Raw genomic sequence first — 20,235 nt, forward strand, 5'->3', positions numbered from 1 at the left:
GCCCTTTGAGAGCGGTTTTGAAGGAGTCAAGGGATTCGCATGTCTTAATGACTGTTGGTAGGGCGTTCCACATTTTGGTGGCATAGGAGCGAAAATAATTTAGTCCCTTGTTTGTGCCGAATCTGGGTTGTACATGGTTCGTTGCACTCCCTCTGGTGTTGTGGGTGTGGAGTATCGAATCTTGTGGACCAGACCCATTGCAAGATGCTGTACTCTGTCGTCGACCCTAAGCCATGCCAGTCTGTCAAAGTGGGCAGGGGTGAGGTGGGTTCGGGGGGTGAGGCCAAGTAGGAGCCTGACCAGTTTGTTTTGGGAAGTCTGGAGCCTAGTTTTAAGGGCCTTTGAGGTGCTGTGGTACCAGGAGGTGCATGCATAGTCAAAGAAGCCTTGTACGAGGGCTCCTGTTAAGGTCTTCAAGGTGTTTTTGTCGACCAGTGAGGAGATCCTGTAAAGGAATCTTGTTCTATGGTTGACTTTTTTGATTACGTTGGTGGCCATTTTATCACCGGAAAGATTAGCCTCCAGGATGGAACCTAGGTAGGTAATTTCATCTTTACGTGTGATAACATTGTCACCCACTTTAACCAAGAAGCCATTTGCCTTGCTGAGATTACTATTAGATCCAAAGAGAATGGATTCAGTTTTTCCCAGGTGTAAAGATAGTTTGTTATCAGCGAGCCAGGTGCAGATTCTACCGAGTTCAGAGCTGAGGGCATTTTCAACCTGCAGTTTGTCCCTGTCCGAGACCAGCAGTGCCGAGTCATCTGCGAACAGGAACAAGTTGCAGTCACAAGCTGAAGTCATGTCGTTTACATATATTAGGAACAGTAGAGGCCCTAGTATATGCTTCCTTGTGGAACGCCACAGCTCACTGGGAGGGGGGGGGACAGTGTTCCGTTCACTTCCACCATCTGTTCTCTCCCCTCCAGGTAGGATTGCATCCAGCTCACTGATGTGCTATCGAAACCAATTGCTTTTAGCTTGTTAACCAGTATGGAGTGGTTCACGGTGTCAAAAGCCTTTTGGAGGTCCAGCATGACCATGCCGCAGTATTTGCCAGCATCCACCTCTTGTTTGATGTGGTCGCTCAAATAGAGAAGGCATGTGTCAGTGGAGTGGGACGTTCTGAAGCCAGATTGGAACTCATACAATCATTTATTAGTGGCAAGATACTTTTCAACCTGTTCATAGACTATTTTTTACATCACTTTCGAGATGGAGCTTAGAATAGAAATAGGGCGGTAGTTGCCGGGGTCTAATTTACTCCCTTTCTTGTGCAGGGGGGTTACTTTGGCCAGTTTGAAATCTAGGGGGACCTGTCCCTGTTTGATGGAGAGTCTCTGATAAATTTGGAGGGAATATTGTCATGGCCAGTGGCCTTGTGGGGTTGGAGGGCACTCAGTTTCTTAAGTACCTCATCAGTTGTTACCATAACTAGTTTAAAATCGTCTTTACAAACACCTACGTTTCTGTAGAAGGTTTTAATGTGCTCTACACCAAAGAGCCCAGAGTGGGAGGGCAGATTGTTAACCAGCGTTGTTGCTATGTTTGTAAAGAAGATGTTCAAGTAGTTGGCCACATCAAGCTTGTCAGTGATGAGAGTGTTGTTCGCTTTAATGTTTATGTTTGAAAACCTGGTTTTCAGTTTCTGACCGCAGCCTAGTTGGTTGTTGAGTAGCTTCCAGAGCTCTCGAGGATTGTTTTTGTTTTCCTCAGCTTTATTATTAATATAGTTACTTTTGGCGGATTTGGTCATGGCAGTAACAATATTTCTTAGCCTGTTTCGTTGGGTTTTTAGGTTGTCCAGCTGAGCTTGGAGATACCTGTCGAAGCGCTTGGCAAGCTTTGACTTGCATTTTAGAAATTCAGAGCATTTTTTGTCTCTGGCATTCGTTGCAGTCAGTATGTCCGAATTCATCCATGGCTCCGAGCGGGTTTTGACCCTGATGGTTCTCAGAGGAGCCATGTTGTTCAGTACTGATGTAAATTTGGTTTTGAAGCCAAGTCAAGCTTCTTCGACAAGTGTGCTTTTAAGCTCATCGGACCAATCCAGACTCTCCAATTCTTGGTTAAAGACCTCACTAGAGTAGGTTTTGAGGTCCCTTGATATGACTGCTTTGTGGCAGCCAGACTTTGGTTTTTGTTTTTTGCGGGTACAGAATATCATGAAATGATCACTAAGCCTGCATACAATAACACCTTTCTTGGAGATTCTGGATTTGTCCGAGGTCAGAATGAGATCAATGACAGTTTGAGTAGAAACACACACTCTAGTGGGTTGGGTAATAAGCTGGCTTAAGCTATGCAGATCACAAAACCTACTAAATGATTTGAAAACAGGCGCCTCTTTACGCTGTACGTCTGTATTCAGATCGCCCATCAGGATTTTCTCTGCACCCTCCTCCTCAGCTAAGCATCCCTCAAGAACATCATAAAAGCCTTGCTGGTCAGGAGGTCTGTAGACTGTGCCAACTAGTACTGATTTCGCATTTTTGAAAATGAATTCAACCCACACAGTTTCAATTTCAACATGCTGTAAGTCAGTACGGGTAATGAATTCAGTATCTTTGTGGATATACATGCAAACACCACCCCCATTACGGTTTCTATCATTTCTGACTACTGAGTAGTTCTCAATTTCAATCTCAGCGTCCCTGATGGATTCATCTAGTTTGGTCTCAGAAAAACACAAAATGTTTGCCTTGCCGTTAAGGAATAATTCTCTAATTTCGGCCAGTTTGGAATAAAGGCTGTTTATATTGAGATGAAAAAGGTGAATACCATTGTTGTTGAGGATTGAGTTGTTGATGTCAGCAGTTGAGTAAAGTTGATCATGATCAGGTCCACTGTCTTGTCCAGTGGCTGAGGTGTGAATGGGGGAGGGCGGTGGAATGTGGGGGGTGGCGCCGTTGAACCTGGTAATGTCTGCAGCCAGATCCATCTCAATGGCGGCCGTGTTGATTGCAGACACCTCTGGGTCCGCGGCTGGGGTGGGGTGGGGCTGCAGAGCGAGCAGATCGAGTGAACGTTCCAGGATTGAAATGAATGTCTCCCGAAAGCAGCAGGCAAAGAATAATCACAGTTCTGCGATCCATTTTGCCAGTCGGGGGTTTGTTCTTGCGATTCGGGTTTGCTGTTAACAAGGCGTGAATCGCCGCCGACCCAAAAGAAATGTGTTTACATTCCGAGCCGTTTAGGAGGAAAAAGTCGCTGTGAAACTCCTCCGCTTCGTTTCCGTATCGTTCCATCTCTTCATGGTGTAAAGTAATCCATAGGATGAAGAAGAGGAAAAAGGCGGAAAAAGTTGAAAGCGTAGCCATGTCGCAAACCGGGTTTACATACAGTACGCAAACCTACGTTTTATTTCATTTCAAGTGAACCTGTAACCATGTGACAACATGAACAGTATACCAAATTAGTCACAAGGAGAGTGAAGTGGCCAAACCTATACAGGTCAAAAAGGCCATACATGAGGAGTAAAACATCACAGTAATACAGCAGAACACAACCAACTGAGTTCTAGCATTTTATTTCCCAACTGAAAACCATGTTTACAAAACATTCTCCAGGTTAATTCCAATAAACTGAAATGTCACAGGAATCACAGGAAACAAATATTCTGGAGAACAACCGACGGGTGCCCATATTTAACTGAGAACGATACAACTGAAAATGCTGCCTCTCAGGGGCCACGCATGAAGCCTCATCACCTGAGGCTTCGGCTGCGGACACCATGGCTGGCCTTCCAGCATCTTGTAGATCTCTCCCATCCATGGTCTCTGTGGCCAATAGTACCTGCGGGCGCACAGCAACCTCACCATCCTGAGGAAAGCCGGCAGGAGAGGAAGTGGGGGGAAAGCATATACAGCCTCTGTTGAGGCCATGAAAGGCTCAGTGCATCTACCCCCAGTGGTCCTGGTGGTCCATGCATTGACGACCACAGAGGACAGTGAGTCTTCCCTTCCGTGGCAAACAGGTCTACTTCTGCCCGACCAAAGTGAAACCATATCTGGCTTGTAGGTCTGCTATTTTTGAAAAATCGTTAAAATGTGTCACAAATCATTGAATATATATTTCAGAGCGAACATTTTTAACTAAAATATTTGCTTCTGTGGGGGTCCCTGGAACAACATATTTTGAGATGGGGGTCCGTGGCCCAATAGAGATAATTCTGGGCGTCCTTGACATGAAAAAGGTTGAGCACAACTGACATAGAAACATGGGTTTTTCAGAAAACTATTAGGATTTAGAAGCCTTCTTTTTTAATCGACCACAGTCCAAAATGGGTTCAATCATCATTACTCTCAAATGCCAGGTTGTTGACAGGTGCTCCGTCCGTGCCAGATCTTCGGCCTGCTACACAACGGAGGGTCCCACTTGAGGACAGTACGGGCTGTACTGTACCTCTCTGTAAACCCTTCCCTCACAAATGACTGTGAACTTACAGCACAAATCCTGGTTGACACATAATATGCCAGCGTCGCTATTTTGTGCCGTGTTACCACCACGCAAGTGTGCGTACTTAGCACTTACTGTATCTGATGGGGCTATTTCTTCTTCGTGGAATACACACAACACACAGCCACACACACGCGCACACACACACACACAGCCACACACACACACACACACACACACACACACACACACACACACACACACACACACACACACACACACACACACACACAGCCACACACACACACACACACACACACACACACACACACACACACACACACACACACACACACACACACACACACACACACACACACACACACACAGAGAGAGAGAGAGAGAGACACAGAGAGAGAGAGAGTACCATTGTCAGTGCTTTGTCACTCTTTAAAGAAAGCAGAATACACAGGATGCTTGATGGAGATGGCAGTGATAACGGTTATGACTCCTCAAAAGGGTCCACGCTGCATAATAGTTTTTGTTCCATTACCCATAATGGATGTCTTCTGAGGGACGGCCCAGTATAGTGTTCCTGCCGTGATGTATTACTAGGGCTGTATACCGTTGTTTTGCTTTTGTTTTTTTTAGCTAAAGCCTGAGTTATACTTGGTTGCATGCGGGTGTCGCGCTATACGAAAAAATAGCCGATCTACAAGTGGTAGATCTGCTGTTTTCCACGTGCGACACCGGCCCGCGACCGCGTATGAATCAGGCATAATAAGACTGTGTGTGTAAATATGCGTGTCTCTATAAGGCTGTATTAATATTGGGCATAAGGCGTGCGTCGGTTCCGATGGCTGTTCATCACGTCTCGCCGGCGGTGTGTGTGAGTAATGTTTTGGTGCGTCGTGCGGGTGGTGGGGGGGTGGGGGGGGGGGGGGGGGGGTCGGGGGATAGGGGGGCGGTGCAGGATGTTGAGGAACGATCCGGCACTGGGATGCTCCATAAATCCCACTCATAATCGTTTCCCCCCCCCCCCCTCCTCCGCTCTGACTTGTGCAGACAGTCCAGGCTTCCATAAAGAGGCCCCACGACGGAGAGCCAAGGCTCTCTGAACGTCTGATGGACGACCTTTGGAAGATAACCCGGTCTGCCCGGCGTCCGCTGTCGGGGAGGAGGAAACCTTGTATCTCCGCCCCCCAAAACGGTTGCTTTTCAGAGAATGGGGGTGGGGGGGGGGGGGTATAACCCGTGTTTCCCGATGGACCTGGTGTATTATTCGGACGGAAGCGATTGTTCTTTTTCGTTGGTTAAAACCCATTTTGGGCGGGAACCCCTTTTGGTGTTTTAAACATTATGTTATAATTTAGCTATTGAAAAATAGCAGATCTACAAGCTACGAGCTTGTAGGTCTGCTATTTTTGAAAAATCGTGAAAATGTGGCACAAATCTTATATATATATTCTTTCAGAATGAACGTTTTTAACTCAAATCTTTGCTTCTGGGGGGGGGGGGGGGGGGGGGGGGGGTCGGTGGCCAATTACATATAATTCTGGGGCTCCTTGACATGAAATAGTTTGAGAACAACTGACATAGAAACATAGAAAAGTTTATCTGAAAACTATCATGATTTAGAAGACATTTGTAGAATCTGGTATCAGGTCTAAATGGGTTAAACTTTTATGAAACCCACAGACAATGTGGTTTGTGCTGATGCCAGGCTTACCTCGCTGCTCTCTGAGTACATTGGCTCTCTGAATAGCCAACATATAAATGGATAAAGTGCATACAATAATTGTGATGCTATTTTCTTTTGCTGGGGACCCCCTGGAACCCCCCCACCCAGGGCCCCACTTTGAGAAACAATAGGCTAGACGCCGCACTCAGGGGTTCCTGCATTGCCCCCCCCCCCCCCCGTTTTATCTAACTGTCCGGAGTTAGACACATCCCAAACAGAATAAATCTAAGAGAATTAGGTGTGCCTGTGTTCCCTTATCTCGGAGGTTAGCCCGTATATTTTCTTCTGCGTGAGATAGCGTGGGGAGATGGCATGTGCGTGCGTGCGTGCGTGCGTGCGTGCGTGCGTGCGTGCGTGCGTGCGTGCGTGCGTGCGTGCGTGCGTGCGTGCGTGCGTGCGTGTGCAATTGTGCATGCGTGTGCGTGTGGGCCTTTTCACCGCGAGTCGTTGCTTGACAGTTAGAGGTGGTGCAGGAGTCGCACAATCTGCATAATTGTTCGACCGGTGTCACGGCCAGGCATGCGTAAACACAGCGATCCTTACGCCTCAGTCGGTCGGTCTCAGTACCCTTGGTACAAAGACACCCAGGTCTCTGTACCCTTGGTACAAAGACACCCAGGTCTCTGTACCCTTGGTACAAAGACACCCAGGTCTCTGTACCCTTGGTACAAAGACACCCAGGTCTCTGTACCCTTGGCTCAAAGACACCCAGGTCTCTGTACCCTTGGTACAAAGACACCCAGGTCTCTGTACCCTTGGTACAAAGACACCCAGGTCTCTGTACCCTTGGTACAAAGACACCCAGGTCTCTGTACCCTTGGCTCAAAGACACCCAGGTCTCTGTACCCTTTTGGTACAAAGACACCCAGGTCTCAGTACCCTTGGCTCAAAGACACCCAGGTCTCAGTACCCTTGGCTCAAAGACACCCAGGTCTCAGTACCCTTGGTTCAAAGACACCCAGGTCTCAGTACCCTTGGTTCAAAGACACCCAGGTCTCAGTACCCTTGGTTCAAAGACACCCAGGCCTCTGTACCCTTGGTACAAAGCCACCCAGGTCTCAGTACCCTTGGCTCAAAGACACCCAGGTCTCAGTACCCTTGGTTCAAAGACACCCAGGTCTCAGTACCCTTGGCTCAAAGACACCCAGGTCTCTGTACCCTTGGTTCAAAGACACCCAGGTATCAGTACCCTTGGTTCAAAGACACCCAGGTCTCAGTACCCTTGGTTCAAAGACACCCAGGTCTCAGTACCCTTGGTTCAAAGACACCCAGGTCTCAGTACCCTTGGTTCAAAGACACCCAGGTATCAGTACCCTTGGTTCAAAGACACCCAGGTCTCAGTACCCTTGGCTCAAAGACACCCAGGTATCAGTACCCTTGGTTCAAAGACACCCAGGTCTCAGTACCCTTGGTTCAAAGACACCCAGGTCTCAGTACCCTTGGTTCAAAGACACCCAGGTCTCAGTACCCTTGGTTCAAAGACACCCAGGTATCAGTACCCTTGGTTCAAAGACACCCAGGTCTCAGTACCCTTGGCTCAAAGACACCCAGGTCTCTGTACCCTTGGTTCAAAGACACCCAGGTCTCTGTACCCTTTGTACAAAGACACCCAGGTCTCTGTACCCTTGGTTCAAAGACACCCAGGTCTCTGTACCCTTGGTTCAAAGACACCCAGGTCTCTGTACCCTTTGTACAAAGACACCCAGGTCTCTGTACCCTTGGCTCAAAGACACCCAGGTCTCAGTACCCTTGGTTCAAAGACACCCAGGCGGACAGCTTGCATGTTGAAAAACGGCAGCTTTTCAGGAAATGGAGGAAATAAAACCTGCGTCCTGTTGGATTCAGTGTAGTTCACAAGTTCTTGTTATACCAATTAAGACCTGAGGCCGATTATGAAAATGCATTCTAAAGCAAGATTAAAAAAATAAATAACCAGAGTGGTGCCCGTTGAAGTCGGTGGGGCGAACGGTTTATGAGTTATGTGGATTCGACTTCAACTTCAAAGAACTTTATTTTTCCTTTCGGAAACTTATTTTGTGCACTGGTAAAGACAACAGAGATCACAGTACACACAAACACAGTTACTATATAAAAGATCATAAAAAAACTTTTAAGAGAGACTACTTAAAAGCATAATATATTCAAAATCTGTTCTATAAGTACTAATAATTAAAAATCTAAATATTTACTGTATGCAACCTATGCGTTCACTATATAGTCCATCAGGTGGAAAGGGGGGGGGGGTTGTTTGTTAGAGATTCCAGACGAGATTCCAGACGTGCGTACTGTACGTACACACAGAGACATGGTGCATTTAACCCATTCAGGCCTGACGTCGAAATTTAAAAAAAAAAGTTTTCTAAATCATGACAATTTTCGGAAAGATTTGAGGCACATTTTAACGATTTTTCAAAAATAGCAGACCTACAAGTTCATAGCGCGCCACTCGGTGGCGCGCTATGAGCTTGTAGATCTGCTATTTTTCAATAGCTAAATTATAACATGTTTAAAACGCTAACGCTAACGTGACATGGATGCGTTCCAGGTCTCAATGGATTAATATTAGGATGTTCAAAAATAGCAGATGTACAAGCTCGCAGCGCTTGCACAAAGTGACATGCCGTGAGCTGGTATATCTGCTATTTTTGAATAGCCATCACTAAAAAAATCTAAAATGACACTGATGCTTTCCCGGTTTTAATGGGTTAACTCATTTGAATTTGTTAAATATTCAGAAAGACCTTTAAAATATAAGACATGAAAACTGCACTCATTTCAGTATGTGTGTGCACCGCACACGCCGCACACACACTGTAGCGTACACATACACACACGTGTAAAGGGCAAGGCCTATCATTTATTCATTTTCATTGATCTACAGTACAAACACTCAATAGTGTTTTCAGCAAGCAAACACACCCATTCAACAAACACAGCCAGCAGGTTGTGGCCGCTGTGTGTGTGTGTGTGCAACTGTGCACTGAAAAATGTTACATGCAGTTAAATGCGCATTTCACAGCCTGCACACAGGATCTGTGTGGTTGTAGATTCCTATGGGCGTGGGCACACATATGTATGTGCCAAGAGGCGTCAAGAAAGCGCCTACAAGGAGGCATCTCTTCTTGGTTTGTTTGTAAACAGCTTGTGGATGGAAATGACGCTAGTGCGCGCACGGCTTCAACTTGTAGTGTTGGCAAAGCATTGCGACGCTACAAGTTGAAGCGGCGCGTGAGCGCCATTTCCATTCACCGGCTGTTTAACCCATTTTGAGCGGGAACCCCTTTTGGTGTTTTAAACATTATGTTATAATTTAGCTATTGAAAAATAGCAGATCTACAAGCTCATACGAACTTGTAGGTCTGCTATTTTTGAAAAATCGAAGAACGACACACAAACAAAGGCCCTTTACATATAGTTTGTGCATTACATTCATCCATTCACGCACACATTCATACACCGATGGCGGAGGAAACCATGCAAGGCACCAACCTGCACATCAGAAGCATAGCTTTTTCAGAAAACTGTCAGGATGTAGAAGACATTTTTAGAATCTGATCTCAGGTCAAAATGGGTTAAAAACCCGGAAGAGGCCCAGGCGGTGGCGTAACCGTCTGGGCACCCGACTGGTAATCCAGTCGCAGTGTGCCGCGGGTTCGACTCCCGAGCCCGACACGGCCTTTACTGCATGTCTTCCCCCATCTCTCTCCCGTTTCCTGTCAGCCTACTGTCTGTCCCTTCAAAAAAAAACAATAAAAGGCGTAAGCCGCAAAAAAATATATTTAAAAAAAAAAAAAACCCGGAAGAGACGCCTGGTCTCGGCATTTTTCACGCGACAATGTGCTTGAACCCTATATGTCTTTGGCCTCCCACAGGTTCCAATTGGGTGCATTATGGGGCCCCCTGGCCAGTGTTCCCAGGTTGCATTATGGGGCCCCCTGGCCAGTGTTCCCAGGTTGCATTATGGGGCCCCCCTGGCCAGTGTTCCCAGGTTGCATTATGGGGGCCCCCTGGCCAGTGTTCCCAGGTTGCACTATAAAAGGCTGGCTCTCAAACATAACATCAGAATCATCTTTATTGTCCCATCACAGGTTTACTTACAGGTGCAAAACCGTGGGTGAAATTCGTTTTCTTGTGCCAGCTCTATCGTTTTGATTGTTTCCACAAAGAGAAAGAAAGGAAAGTAGACAACAAGATATATATTTGCACATAGCATATCCATCCATTCTCTGCGCTGTTCCGGCTATATTTTCGGCAAATGTTTCCCCTACAATAGGATCTATGACAGGAGACGAGGAGAGGACAGTGTGGCCCCTATATGAAACTGGAACACCGTACACAGGTATCCAAAGGACAACTGTGAGCAATTTCACATCACCGACACGTCATTTCAAACTGACTCGAATCAATTAAGAACAAGAGATTTGATTCATTTTTCTTCTGGTAATGACCTATCAGAGATTTTGTTCAATGTCAGCAGCCTGTGACATCATTCAGAGCTGCGTTAAGTGTGATTTATACTCGATAGTGTGACGCGTTGTGAGCATTGGTGGACATGTAATACGTTTACGTGAGTGTATCAAATCAAATCAAATCACCTTTATTTATAAAGCACATTTAAAAACAATTTTGTACCAAAGTGCTGTACAGGCATTTCATCAACACCACAGATAGACAGCAGAAGAAAATTACAGACAATGAAAGCACGATTAGATTATAAGCAAACTCATCAAACAATCAAAAAAAAGAATCAAGCAATATACTATTTAAAAAAAACACAAAAAAACAGTGTACTCGAGTATGTTTTTTTTTAGTAACTGTACATTAGAAATATTGCACTTCCTCACTGACTCAAGTCTGAGGAAGAGCGCTCTGGGCTATAGAAACATCACACGGTTTAGTGGCGCAATAAAGCATCTGTCGCGTTGGAGCCCTCAGTGTGCGGGCCTTTATTTATTTTTCTCTGCAAGATTCCATTTCTGACAGGCTCGGTTAGCTCAATGGTCAAGTACTAGGGTTGAGTACGTTCAATGGTCAAGTACTAGGGTTGAGTACGTTCAATGGTCAAGTACTAGGGTTGAGTACGTTGTCCAGTCCAATGGTCCAGTACTAGGGTTGAGTACGTTGTCCAGTCCAATGGTCCAGTACTAGGGTTGAGTACGTTGTCCAGTCCAATGGTCCAGTACTAGGGTTGAGTACGTTGTCCAGTCCAATGGTCCAGTACTAGGGTTGAGTACGTTGTCCAGTCCAATGGTCCAGTACTAGGGTTGAGTACGTTGTCCAGTCCAATGGTCCAGTACTAGGGTTGAGTACGTTGTCCAGTCCAATGGTCCAGTACTAGGGTTGAGTACGTTGTCCAGTCCAATGGTCCAGTACTAGGGTTGAGTACGTTGTCCAGTCCAATGGTCCAGTACTAGGGTTGAGTACGTTGTCCAGTCCAATGGTCCAGTACTAGGGTTGAGTACGTTGTCCAGTCCAATGGTCCAGTACTAGGGTTGAGTACGTTGTCCAGTCCAATGGTCCAGTACTAGGGTTGAGTACGTTGTCCAGTCCAATGGTCCAGTACTAGGGTTGAGTACGTTGTCCAGTCCAATGGTCAAGTACTAGGGTTGAGTACGTTGTCCAGTCCAATGGTCCAGTACTAGGGTTGAGTACGTTGTCCAGTCCAATGGTCCAGTACTAGGGTTGAGTACGTTGTCCAGTCCAATGGTCCAGTACTAGGGTTGAGTACGTTGTCCAGTCCAATGGTCCAGTACTAGGGTTGATTACGTTGTCCAGCGCTGGCGGTGAGCTAGTTGTGCTACTTTAGCCCATTTAGGCCTGACCTCGATATTTAAAAAAAATCTTCTAAATCCTCCAGTTTTCTGAAATAAATATTTTCACGATACCAGAAAGGAACTGGTTGGAATAACGTGTTCCTTCCATGCGCTACGTCCAACCAGGGAAACTACCCCCTGTCAGGTGTAAAGGAGCAACTTGGACACTCAGGCATGAAGGAAGCATGAGTTCAAGTCCGTTGCTCTCCCCATGTCCCCCATATATGGGGACTAGGTTGGCGGAGGGTGTGTAGAGGCCAGGATCACATTAGATAATTGACACAGGGGTGAAAAATGGGTTACAAAATCGTGGGATAAAAATTATAAAAAAAAATAAAAAAAATAGCAGACCTACAAGCTCGTAGCTATGAGCTTGTAGATCTGCTATTTTTCAATAGCTAAATTACAACATGATAATGTTTAAAACACCAAAAGGGGTTCCCGCCCAAAATGGGTTAAGGTGTGCGACACGACCCTGCACGCATCCAACTCATTTAGGAGGCAACACCTCCTTTTGAACAGAAGATTCGGTTGAGTTTGAAACGTCTAAATATCATTGAAACAATCTAAGTTATCCCACGTATTTAGCCATAAGAGCGTGTTGCTGTTATCAGATAGTTTTCAGTTTACCTGCATGACGATGGCTATGAGTGTAAAAAAAAATAACCCTTATCTTTTAGCTTCAATCTTAATTAAATGATTTGGTTTAGGACTGGCTTTTATCACCGCACTTTTTGAAGAGAAATTGTATTGTCATGCTGTGCAGGAAGCCGATCGTTTCCATGCACGCACGCGCGCGCACACGAATGCGCACTTTTAATATTCATCCCCATCTGTAGGGAGGCCTCTGTCCTTTCACTGGTGTTGCACTTATGCTTATAAATTTGAACGAAAACACGTTGAGGCCTTCCCGTTGGTGACAGGAGCAATGTGGCTCTCATATGTCCATAGCCTCCACACACACACACACACTGCGTACTGCTGCTGTGATATCTGTGCTCGTGTGTGGGCGTGTACTAGTAGCATTGCATATACAGTATCTGAGGGCATTGCTATACATGTCCCCATCAGGTAAATAAATGGTACATGCGGTGCAATTAAATACTGTACTGTAGTGCCTTTATCCAAGGCGCTTTACATATAGCTTGTGCATTACATTCATCCATTCACGCACACATTCATACACCGATGGCAGAGGAAACCATGCAAGGCACCGACCTGCACATCAGAAGCAATTAGGGGTTCAGAGTCTGGCTCAAGGAAACGTCGATGCTAACTCTGGGGGAGCCCGGGATCAAACTAGGAACCTTGCGGCAGCGGTTCCCAGGCGGCCGCTCTACCCCTGAGCCACTGCCGCCCCACAAGGGTAACTGGAAGAGTGGGCACCTCGAAAGACTGCGCACCTTAACTAATTTTGACCTGAGATCGGATTCTAAAAATGTCTGTTTGAAAATGACAGTTTTCTGAAAAAGCTATTTTTCTATGTCAGTCGTTCTTCGATTTAAAAAAAATAGCAGACCTACAAGCTCGTATGAGCTTGTAGATCTGCTATTTTTCAATAGCTAAAGCATAACATAATGCTAACACCAAAAGGGATCCCCGCCCAAAATGGGTTAACTCATTCACCAGCAAAGACGTCTTTGATGTCTTTTTGTGTTCTTAGTTTTTTACACGACGATGGCACTCTTCGCTAACCTTGTACAGGGCCCTGCTCTATGGATTAACGCCCTGTGGGCCAGGTGGAGCTAATCAGTTAATGGTACACCTCAGTAATGGAGCTGTGCCCTGCAGGCCAGCTGTATGCAATCATTGTCGCGCTTAATGTGACACCGCAGCTATGATTGCACCCAGGGCATGCCTGCGCGGATTTGTCTATATGCAGCCATCGCGAAAATGTAGAATGTAAAATACACCAAATATAATTGGATGAATAAATGAGCAACCGCAGATATAGAGAGTATACAATGCATTCAACTCAGCAGGTTTTGCACAACGTACGGTAAATGAAGATATGTGATGGTGAGCTCTCTTCTCTAACCCATTCTGACCTGAGATCAGATTCTAAAAATGTCTTCTACATACTGACAGTTTTCTGAAAAAGCTATGTTTCTATGTCAGTCGTTCTTCGATTTTTCAAAAATAGCAGATCTACAAGCTCGTAGCGCGCCACTCGGTGGCGCGCTATGAGCTTGTAGATCTGCTATTTTTCAATAGCTAAAGCATAACATAACGCTAACACCAAAAGGGGTCCCCGCCCAAAATGGGCTAACCTGACGGCTCGTCAGGGGAGGCAAGCGAGCAGTAATTGAAAATCGTGGGAAAAGAAAGTGGATAATGATCACTTATTTGTGTGAAACTCAGACGAGGGAGGGAGGGGATGGGGGGCGGGGGCGGCGGCGTTGGAAAAGCTCGGACTCGGCGGTTCAGTGGCTTATCGTGCTGCGGGGTTGGTTTCTGTAATTAAATCAGAGAGAGAGAGAGAGAGAGAGAGAGAGAGAGTGGAAGTTCTTCTAGGGGCTCAGCACTGCATCCTGTTTCCTCTTTAATCAGGTGGCTATTAAACACTCTTGATTGCATCCCCCCCTCCCCCCTTCTACTGACTCCAGCTTAGCTATTAAACAAGTCTGAAGAGCTGTGTGTGTGTGTGTGTGTGTGCGTGTGCGTGCGTGCGTGCGTGCGTGCGTGCGTGTGCGCACGCAAGGCTCGTCGCACGATGGTGTCGCAGGTCGAACATAGGCGATCCCACAACGTTGTGGGGGAGATGTGACTTTATATTCATTAAAATATGTTCTGAGGGCAGCATTTAATTTCATTGGTACTCCCACCCGTCCAAACAGTGAGAGCAGGAGGGCGGGAGGCAGGTTCAAGCAAACAGAGTAGAGCACACCAGGCTGTGAAACATGACATTCAATGACAATTTACAATTTAGGCATTTAGCAGACGCTCTTAATCCAGATCGATTTACATTAAGCAAGAACAAAAAGCATGGGAATGACTACCGAAACCCCATTCTGACGGCTGCCTCGGTAGCGTGCTAACATGGGATCGAATCCCACACACCATCCCCTTAGTCCAACCTACGTCGGCTAAAATGGGGGGGGAACATTTTCGATGACGTCCCACCGGAAATTAACATCGAATGTTGTGCAACAGACGCTCCCAGCCTGTGGAGCGATGCGATCGGTTTTGATATCAATAATCTCCGTCTTTCTTATCAATCTCCGTCCTGAGTGCTGGGCGTTACTAATTGATTGAACGGAGAACACCGTCCTTGCCGCTCAGGGTGTTAACAATGACTATAAGTCGGCCCAGGCGGTGGCGTAACCGTCTGGGCACCCGACTGGTAATCCAGTCGCAGTGTGCCGCGGGTTCGACTCCCGAGCCCGACACGGCCTTTACTGCATGTCTTCCCCCATCTCTCTCCCGTTTCCTGTCAGCCTACTGTCTGTCCCTTCAAAAAAAAACAATAAAAAAGGCGTAAGCCGCAAAAAAATATCTTAAAAAAACAAACAAAAAAAAAACAATGACTATAAGTCTAACTTGTATGCTATTTCTCCCCAACACTGATGCAATGTGAGCTTGTCTGCTATTTTTCAGAACCACTGTTCTAAATCGGAAGAGTTTTCTGAAAAACCTATATGTGCTATATACTGTAGCTAAAATGTAAAATGACACAGATTCTTTCCCGGTTTGAATGGGTTATTAAGCCCTATGCTATGGCTAATCAAAAATCACACGCGTGTGAAGTGAGGGGCGCTAATATATTAACTCATGTTGATTAGGTGATGTAATGGAGATGTAAGACAAACAGGTACCAACACAATGGCGTTTTTAAAACAAACATTGAACTAAAAACAAACATTAAACCGTCCCTCAAAAACGGATCTACATGCTTGCAGATCCGTAGTTTTTGAATACATTTTGAACATACATTTTGAATGATTTGAATATTAGGGACGCCGGGGTTAATGCGATTGACACGGTGCACTTTCATTTTATTTTATGATTTGGAGAAGCCACCCTGCTCACAACATGATAGAACAGGGGTTCTCAACCCGTGGGTCGCGACCCCTCGGGGGGTCGCCAAATTATTTTAGGGGGTCCCCAAATTATTTTCAAAAAAATATATATATATATATATTTTTTTTTAATTTTCACGATTTTTCAAAAATAGCAGACCTACAAGCTCGTAGCGCGCCACTCGGTGGCGCGCTATGAGCTTGTAGATCTGCTATTTTTCAATAGCTAAATTATAACATAATGCTTAAAACACCAAAAGGGGTTCCCGCCCAAAATGAGTTAAGGTTATTGTAGCAGTCAATTTATATTGGGGGTCGGGAGGGGGCGGGGCGGGGCGGGGGTCCCGAGACATTGCCAAAGCATTTCCGGGGGTCCCCGGCCAAAAACGTTGAGAACCCCTGTGATAGAACACACATTGACGCATGGAGGCAAATGTAAGCTCTGTCACACACCAGTGACGCGGGCCAAGGGGGGGGGGGGGGGGGGTCTAAATATCAATGCATCAATGCATTGCTAATAAAAGGAAACCGTACTTCGTAATGTGTACTTTTGAAAACAAGCTGCGACATCAGCCTATCTAGGTGGAGTTTCATGGCCCTTTAGATGGTTAAGTGATGGTCAGAGCAGACAGAGACAGACACAGTGATAGAACGCGGAGGTGTGGATAACATTCAGCATCATGATGAATTCTTCGCTGCGGGATCATAAATCCATTTCACTGTCACTGACCCGTGACATATGGCTGTGACCTTAAGTTTTAACACACACGCTGAATGCATACACCATCAACTGTCTCTGTCTGTCTGTCTGTCTGTCTGTCTGTCTGTCTGTCTGTCTGTGTTCTTTCTCCTTTTCGTTATTTTCGTTCTCACACACGCGCACACACGTGTGCACACACACACACGCACACGTGTGCACGCACGCACGCGTGCACGCACGCACGCACGCACGCACGCACGCACACACGCACGCACGCACACACGCACGCATTGACTAAACGTGTTAGAAGCCAGAGTCCACACAAGCGTCAAACCGCTGCTGCCAGCCGAGGCATTGTATGCTGGGAGTGACACGTGACCTCCTTCAAGGTCACCTGTGGTTCCGTCATCTCGTTGGCGCTTTCCACAGAGATGATCCAGATTAACGTTAACCGCCTCTAGCCTCTGGCCCTGCCTGCATACAATCTTATCGCCGTGCACTGTTGGGTTCAGAAACCTTGTATCTTCAGATTTGAACTTTTTGTTTATTTTCTACTACTACTTTTTCTACTAACGCCTCGCATTGCAACACATTCTGAGCTTTTTTGATCTGGTATTTTTGTTATTTTTGGAAACAACAGGCCACACTAGGCCTACTTATTATTATGTTTTCTGTGTGTGTGTGTGTGTGTGTGTGTGTGTGTGTGTGTGTGTGTGTGTGTGTGTGTGTGTGTGCGTGTGTGCGCGTGTTCATGTGTGTAGCCCCAGTCATCCTGAACGAGCTGAACTGGACACAGGCTCTGGAGAGGGTGTTCATCAGTAACCAGCAGGACGACAGCTCCCTGCGCTGGCAGGTGTTCGGCAGTGCTACAGGAGTCACCCGATACTACCCAGGTACACTGTTCATTTATAGAGTCACTATGATACTACCCGGGTACACTGTTCATTTATAGAGTCACTATGATACTACCCAGGTACACTGTTCATTTATAGAGTCACTATGATACTACCCGGGTACACTGTTCAATTATAGAGTCACTATGATACTACCCAGGTACACTGTTCATTTATAGAGTCACTATGATACTACCCAGGTACACTGTTCATTTATAGAGTCACTATGATACTACCCGGGTACACTGTTCATTTATAGAGTCACTATGATACTACCCGGGTACACTGTTCATTTATAGAGTCACTATGATACTACCCGGGTACACTGTTCATTTATAGAGTCACTATGATACTACCCGGGTACACTGTTCATTTATAGAGTCACTATGATACTACCCGGGTACACTGTTCATTTATAGAGTCACTATGATACTACCCGGGTACACTGTTCATTTATAGAGTCACTATGATACTACCCGGGTACACTGTTCATTTATAGAGTCACTATGATACTACCCGGGTACACTGTTCATTTATAGAGTCACTATGATACTACCCGGGTACACTGTTCATTTATAGAGTCACTATGATACTACCCAGGTACACTGTTCATTTATAGAGTCACTATGATACTACCCAGGTACACTGTTCATTTATAGAGTCACTATGATACTACCCGGGTACACTGTTCATTTATAGAGTCACTATGATACTACCCGGGTACACTGTTCATGTATAGAGTCACTATGATACTACCCGGGTACACTGTTCATTTATAGAGTCACTATGATACTACCCGGGTACACTGTTCATTTATAGAGTCACTATGATACTACCCGGGTACACTGTTCATTTATAGAGTCACTATGATACTACCCGGGTACACTGTTCATTTATAGAGTCACTATGATACTACCCGGGTACACTGTTCATTTATAGAGTCACTATGATACTACCCGGGTACACTGTTCATTTATAGAGTCACTATGATACTACCCGGGTACACTGTTCATTTATAGAGTCACTATGATACTACCCAGGTACACTGTTCATTTATAGAGTCACTATGATACTACCCGGGTACACTGTTCATTTATAGAGTCACTATGATACTACCCGGGTACACTGTTCATTTATAGAGTCACTATGATACTACCCGGGTACACTGTTCATTTATAGAGTCACTATGATACTACCCGGGTACACTGTTCATTTATAGAGTCACTATGATACTACCCGGGTACACTGTTCATTTATAGAGTCACTATGATACTACCCGGGTACACTGTTCATTTATAGAGTCACTATGATACTACCCGGGTACACTGTTCATTTATAGAGTCACTATGATACTACCCAGGTACACTGTTCATTTATAGAGTCACTATGATACTACCCGGGTACACTGTTCATTTATAGAGTCACTATGATAATACCCGGGTACACTGTTCATTTATAGAGTCACTATGATACTACCCGGGTACACTGTTCATTTATAGAGTCACTATGATACTACCCGGGTACACTGTTCATTTATAGAGTCACTATGATACTACCCGGGTACACTGTTCATTTATAGAGTCACTATGATACTACCCGGGTACACTGTTCATTTATAGAGTCACTATGATACTACCCGGGTACACTGTTCATTTATAGAGTCACTATGATACTACCCAGGTACACTGTTCATTTATAGAGTCACTATGATACTACCCGGGTACACTGTTCATGTATAGAGTCACTATGATACTACCCGGGTACACTGTTCATTTATAGAGTCACTATGATACTACCCGGGTACACTGTTCATTTATAGAGTCACTATGATACTACCCGGGTACACTGTTCATTTATAGAGTCACTATGATACTACCCGGGTACACTGTTCATTTATAGAGTCACTATGATACTACCCGGGTACACTGTTCATTTATAGAGTCACTATGATATCAGCATGCAACCAGGGGCGGTTAATTACACTACGCAGATGACGCAATTACGTGGAGGGGGCCCGCCGTCCACCACAGGAGCCCCCAGCTTCAGCTCTGCTGGGAGACCACAGAATGTTAAATCCGCCACTGCATGCAAACATGTGTATAATCTGCCATTACTTATGATATTTAGTCGACTAAAACGCCATGTGACCTTGTACATCTGCTGTGACAAATGACATTCTCAGTTTTAATGGGTTAAAGTGTCTCAATTGGCCAGCAAAAAGGGTTAGGGATATATAAACTTCTAATATAACTGATATTACACTAATTGTATATCTGTTTTTGAGGTAATTGTTTATCCAATAGACTGTAAAAAAAAGAAAAAGAAAAGAAAAAAAAAGACAACGGAGACATCACCCATTGGTTTCTACAGACGTGTTTTGAAGCCACATTTTCTGCTTATTCAAATCTACCATCTTGGAATTTCCGATCACGAAAAGCTACCAGAAATGAATGCTATTAGCTTCGTTATAAGCCCTATAGAAGCATTTCAATGAATGGGACCATCATTTCCAAAAAGGCATATCATGGTAAATGAACTTAGAAGACTTTAAACTAGTGACTAGTAATTTAACTAGTAATTGTCATAAAAACTAGTAATTTATGACAATTATTACTGCGGTAATAAAATAAGTATGTGTAAGTGTAATGTATGGTCAAATCCCCATTGTAAT

General features: G+C 45.2%; 1 protein-coding gene across 1 annotated transcript in view; it reads left to right on the forward strand.

Moving 5' to 3' along the window:
* The window catches only part of cacna2d2a (calcium channel, voltage-dependent, alpha 2/delta subunit 2a), a gene marked incomplete at its 5' end in the record, with an annotated part of 334,563 nt that overhangs the window by 211,601 nt on the left and 102,727 nt on the right, over window positions 1-20,235 (forward strand). The window contains one exon of the mRNA XM_079510575.1: window positions 17,433-17,564. Coding sequence (XP_079366701.1) covers window positions 17,433-17,564 — 132 coding nt within the window. The remainder of the gene's footprint in view (window positions 1-17,432; window positions 17,565-20,235) is intronic.

Source organism: Electrona antarctica (assembly GCF_951216825.1).
Source record: "Electrona antarctica genome assembly, chromosome: 9".
NCBI classification, from domain to species: domain Eukaryota; kingdom Metazoa; phylum Chordata; class Actinopteri; order Myctophiformes; family Myctophidae; genus Electrona; species Electrona antarctica.